Source organism: Lactuca saligna, chromosome 6 (assembly GCF_052625555.1).
Source record: "Lactuca saligna cultivar CGN05327 chromosome 6, ASM5262555v1, whole genome shotgun sequence".
In the NCBI taxonomy this organism is placed as follows: domain Eukaryota; kingdom Viridiplantae; phylum Streptophyta; class Magnoliopsida; order Asterales; family Asteraceae; genus Lactuca; species Lactuca saligna.
Window position 1 is genome coordinate 23,268,616 of NC_136422.1, and position 2,961 is coordinate 23,271,576.

The window sequence follows — 2,961 nt, forward strand, 5'->3', positions numbered from 1 at the left end:
TTTGGGTGTTTTGGATGTTTAATGTTTAGTGTTTAATATGTTCCTTAATAACTATATCTTAAGATTGTGGTGGTTGGATTTTACATTTTATATATCAAGAATAGTTAATCTGTATTATTTGTGTTTATTATAAGCTACAAAAGTCATACAAAATACAATATTTATAATCACATTATAAATGTTATTTGGGTTATTTAGCTCCTTAATCATCTTGTACATGTTATTTAGGTTATTCGGGCCGGAACCGAACCGAACCCAATAATACCCAAACCGAACCGAACCTGTATTACTTATTTTGTTCGGTTTTTGGTTTATACAATTACCCTTATTCGGTTTTCGGTTTATTCGGGTTCAGGTTGGTTCGGTTCGGTTCCGACCCGAATAACATCCCTACTCTTGTGTACCAATGGCTATTCCTTCGACATTTGGCAAAACTTCATTTTCGTTGTATCGGTATATCGTTCTTCCTTCGTCTTCAAGAATCATATTATGCAATATGATACATGCATACATTACGTGTTGTAACCTTTTCACCTCATATAACCTTGCCCCGACCGTTAGTACTTGTCAACGTCTCTTAAGTACACCAAATGCTCGCTCCACATCCTTCCTAGCTGACTCTTGCGCCTCTTTAAACTTTTTCCTTTTCGGTTCGTTAGGACATGTAAACGATTTCACAAAAATAGACAAGGGAGGATATATACCGTCAGTAAGATAGTATCCACGCTTATATGCTACCTCATTTTCGTGAAAAGGTACATCGTGTGGCTTTCCAAGGTAGATATCGTTGAATACAGGCGACTGGTCTAGCACATTGATGTCATTGTTTGCACCAGCCGGACCAAAGAATGCATGCCATATCCAAAGATCATGTGATGTGATAGCCTCTAGAATGATCGTTTGCTCTTTGTGGTCGCCTCTCATGTACTGACCACGCCATGCGTTGGGGCATAATGACCAACTCCAATGCATGCAATCGATACTACCTAGCATTCCAGGGAATCCATGTTTGCCTTCATGCACCGTATACAATTGGTGGATATCGTTGATAGTTGGTTTGCGCAAATATCGTTGCCCATAAACCAAACAGATCGTTTTGCAGAACTTGTACACAGACTCCCGCACGGTACGGTCTGACATCCTAAAATACTCGTCCCATTTGTCTGCGCTCATGCCGTATGCTAGCTGACGAATTGAAGCCATGCATTTTTGAATGGGAGAGAGACCTTTTTCCCCTTGCATCCATTTTCCATTCGAAATATGGAAAGCGGCCTTCCAAATCGCCAACAATACGTAAGAATAGTTCATTCCTCATCCGGAACCGACGTCGAAACTTTACAGCGTAGACGGCGTCATCTACAAAATAATCTTCTATAAGGCGATCGTGTCCGGCTTCGTGATTTCTACGTAACGGCGGCTTTCTTAGGTTAGGTCGTGCACGTGATGTTTCACCTAGTCGGTTTTGATAGTATGCAACCGTTTTCACCATGACGGAACCGATAAACTTATCCTCTTCTACCGCCGTCGAATTGAATGATAAAGATGATGACATTTTGAATAATATTTTTAAGAAAGAAATATATGTTATGGGTTAAAAAAATGATAAAATGTTTAAGTATTTATAGGTTAAGAAAAGGGAAGGAAATATATATATATATATATATATATATATATATATATATATATATATATATATATATATATATATATATATATATATATATATATATATCCGTTTGGAGTAAAAAAGAAAAAAAGTTGCATGGTTAGAAGAGAGAGAGAGAGAGAGAGAGAGAGAGAGAAGGACTCTCTTCCCGCCGCTCCTTTCCTGCACCCACGGTGCGGTGTGCATAAATACAGGAACTGATCGCGCGGTCTATTCCGTCCAGCCTGACAATTTAAACTGGTATCAAACTTATTTAATCACAAACAACTTTCAAGAAGATGTATTTGCAATTTGCAAACCCAATATATAATTATGACCAATTTGAAAGTAATACACGACAAATTCTTATCTGAACCCCCTGGAAGATGGATCGTTATCTTCACTATTAAGAAATGTGATCCATGATGAACGAGTCATTTATGGTCAATAAAATATACCTTTTACTCTTTAAGTTTTGGCCCTTCAGCTTCCATGATATTCATTCAAGTCCTTGTCTTCATCGCTTGCCAACTCCAGCCCTTGAACTTTAATCTTGTCAAGAGTATGCCTTTTTCTAAAACCCGATCTATAAAGTTAATCCTACAACATCATAAGAACTAAGTTATTAAGGGGTTGTTTGTTTTGCACTTACCGGGGTTGGTCAGAGCTGACTGCTGACTCGGTCAACCGTCAGCCCGTTTGATAATGTTAAGTTTGGCCGACTCGATCAACTATTGTTGACTAATATCTCTTACTCCGTCCATCATAATTTAGCAGCTAACCCAAAAAGGAGTTACTCCTTTGCCTATTATGCCCTTCGCCCTAAAAGAAAAAAACACGAGAACGCTGTTGCGCCTCATTCTCATTCTTCACAGTCCTTCTCGTTCTTCACAGTCCACCATCACAATTGTCGGCGACCTCCACACAACTTTCTACCGACGACATCCACAACATCGCAGGTATGCAATTATTTTCTTCCCCGTTTTTTTTCTTTGATGTGTATGAAATCCGATTTTTTTTCTAATGTATGAAATCAAATGATTTCTATATGAAATACGAATTTGTGATTGTGAAATCAGACCATGAGTATTTAATCTGATTTTTTTTTTTCTGGAATCAATTTTGTGTATGAAATCTGATTTTCTCTATATGAACTAATGTGTGCATTGGCGGGATGTCAAGTCCACCAAGCAAATTACACCATTTATTTGCAAATAAACGTAATATAATGGTAAAAAGGGGTTCGATCCTCAGGGAAATGGTTGTATTCAATCACCAATGCAATCTAATAGAACTAATGTGATAAACTAACTCAC

At 37.8% G+C, this 2,961-nt stretch overlaps 1 protein-coding gene across 1 annotated transcript; it reads right to left on the bottom strand.

The window, feature by feature from the left end:
• Positions 1-567: 567 nt before the first annotated feature.
• LOC145002381 (uncharacterized) lies at positions 568-1,552 on the bottom strand. Its single transcript, XM_078961668.1, has 2 exons — positions 1,340-1,552; positions 568-1,272 (listed from the first exon to the last, which is right to left on the bottom strand). The coding sequence occupies exons 1-2, from the start codon at positions 1,550-1,552 to the stop codon at positions 568-570; spliced, it is 918 nt and encodes a 305-aa protein (XP_078817794.1).
• Positions 1,553-2,961: the final 1,409 nt, after the last annotated feature.